The sequence below is a fragment of the Perca fluviatilis genome, chromosome 16 (genome assembly GCF_010015445.1).
Source record: "Perca fluviatilis chromosome 16, GENO_Pfluv_1.0, whole genome shotgun sequence".
NCBI classification, from domain to species: Eukaryota; Metazoa; Chordata; class Actinopteri; order Perciformes; family Percidae; genus Perca; species Perca fluviatilis.
In genome coordinates, this window is record NC_053127.1 from 4,307,176 (window position 1) to 4,309,675 (window position 2,500).

At 32.8% G+C, this 2,500-nt stretch overlaps 2 protein-coding genes across 2 annotated transcripts in view; both read right to left on the reverse strand.

Moving 5' to 3' along the window:
- Positions 1 to 2,500, reverse strand: part of LOC120544555 (E3 ubiquitin-protein ligase Siah2-like) — a gene marked incomplete at its 3' end in the record, with an annotated part of 540,100 nt that overhangs the window by 25,403 nt on the left and 512,197 nt on the right.
- Positions 1 to 2,500, reverse strand: part of rbmx2 (RNA binding motif protein X-linked 2) — a 4,990-nt gene that overhangs the window by 2,250 nt on the left and 240 nt on the right. The window contains exon 2 of the mRNA XM_039778441.1: positions 37 to 152. Within this exon, the coding sequence (XP_039634375.1) occupies positions 37 to 152 (116 nt within the window). The remainder of the gene's footprint in view (positions 1 to 36; positions 153 to 2,500) is intronic.

Below are 2,500 nucleotides of genomic sequence, written 5' to 3' on the forward strand. Positions count from 1 at the left end.
TAGTAGTGTTATTATTATAATAGTTTCCGATCTTACCGACGAACACCCAGGCGCTGTCCTTGTACTCGCTGTGCCAGGAAACCGACTCCTTCACACCGAGACTCGCCTCGCGCGCGTTCAGTTCGTTGATCAGCTTCACCTTCGTCAGCGGACTGAAAACACACCACGGAGAAAGAGTTTAGAGCTGCAGTGAGCAGTCTGTCTCCCTCATGAGGGGTCGTAAGTAATGACCACGACACTGTCCACGTGACACAAGCCTTCTGTGATCGTGATTATGTGCTGCTAGTAGCCAAGGAGGACACGGAGGATTAAGAAAACATGACCGACTCTTCAGAAGAGGTCGTTATCTTTGAGTTGTTGCGTGGAGACAATAGTCTTAATTAGCTTTGTAGCTTCTCATTTGGCAATAGCTTGACTGGAACGTAAAAAGTTATGCACTAAAGCTTATAAAGAATTTCAAAAAAATAAATAAATAATATTCTATCAAAAAACGTTAAAAATAAATAAGTAATATTCTATTAAAAAACTTTAAAAAAATAAATAAGTAATATTCTATTAAAAAACTTTATTATTTATTTATTTTTTATTCTATCAAAAACGTTAAAAATAAGTAATATTCTATTAAAAAACTTTAAAAAATAAATAAGTAATATTCTATTAAAAAATTTTTTATTTATTTATTTTTTATTCTATCAAAAACGTTAAAAAATAAATAAGTAATATTCTATTAAAAAAACTTTATTATTTATTTATTTTTTATTCTATCAAAAAACGTTAAAAATAAATAAGTAATATTCTATCAAAAATGTTAAATAAATTTAAATAAACTTAAAAAAAAAATTATTAATTAATAAAAAAAAAAAAAAAAAAAAATTCAATTCTACTTGCAGGAAATCTATTTTTCACTGGCTCTTATTTTGAAAACTCCCCGCCCAAAAAAATAAATAATATTCTATCAAACAAACGTAAAAAATAATAATAATATTCTATCAAAAAGAAATTTAAATACACTTAAAAAAATTTATTAATAATAAAAAAAAAAAATTCAATCCTACTTGCAGGAAATGTATTTTTCAATGGCTCTTATTTTGAAAAATTCCCCCCAAAAAAAGTCAATAAAGTTGTAAAAAAATATAAATTTGGCAATAGCTTGACTGGAACGTAAAAAGTTATGCACTAAAGCTTATGAAGAAAAAACTTCGGAAAAAGCCCAGAATGGATTATTGAAAAAAAAAAAAAAGACAAAAACCTTGAAATAACTTCCAGAAAAAAATCCCAGAAAAAAAAAATCCCAGAAAAGGCGCCAAAAACTTCAAAATAACGTAAAAAAAAAAACTAACTTTTGATGATTGACTTTCTTACCGATGCCCCAGTGAGGAATTCTAAGTAATGACAACAACACTGTCGGGCGCGTCAACATGTTACAAGCCTTCTGAAAGTCGCCGGACGCCACAATCTTCTGAACATGGTCACGCTGAGACATCCAGAGAGCGATGTGTGGAGCTGAGAGTCTTAATCAGCTTTGGATCAACTCATTTGGCGACGGCTTGAATGTAACGGACGTTCATTCACATCAATAAGTTACGCACTGAAGATTTAAATGTAAAATACAGCTGTTGGGGTTTAGAAAAGAAGCTTGGCCGGATACGGGAGCGTACTAGGGCTGGCTGCCACACACACGAAAAAGCTAAATTAATCAGTAGCACGTTATTACATGAAAAGTTTGAATGAAAACTGAGCTTTTTTCTAAGGTTTTTTTTTTTTTTTATTCAATACAGAGTACAGTCACTGAGATAATGACATGCTGTTTAGCATCGAACCAGAAGTGCAACAAGTGTTAAATGTGATGTGGAATACACAGGAAGTGAAATGGCTAAGTATGAAGCAGTATGAACATAGTAAGCAGTGCAGGTAGAAGTACATAGAGTGAAGTTATACTAACATTTGTATGCAAAATAAAGATCTAAATATGGTATAATACACTAAAGACACAATGTGTATGTGGTGGGTCCCCAAAAAAAGCACTCTAAAACACACAACATCACAAGTTATGGGAAGCTATGGATGTAGAAACCTTAACGCCAGACTCCATTCAAACTACGTCCAATTTTAGGTTTCACACTTAACAGGAAGAATGCAAGTGTGAGAGATAAGTAAAGACGGAAGAGTGCAAGATTTGGGATTATTTCTTGAACCCGTCAAATCAGCCCACCACGAATAATTAGAGACAAGAAAAAATTCTCCTTTAACAAAACTGGCAGTGGAGGGCCACAACGGGAGCCATGCAAATACACCGCAAAACTCTGATATTGTTGATATAGCAACGGTTTTATTTGAGCCGAATTAATGAACTGCTTCTAAATGTTAATTATAACGCTGGTATTTGTGTTTTATGATGTGTGTTAACAAGCAGTTTAAAGTCAATCGTTAAATGCTAAGATATTTTAACGCGGTTCGGAGCAACTACAATGTACGTAGAGAGGAAGCTAAGTTTGGTTAG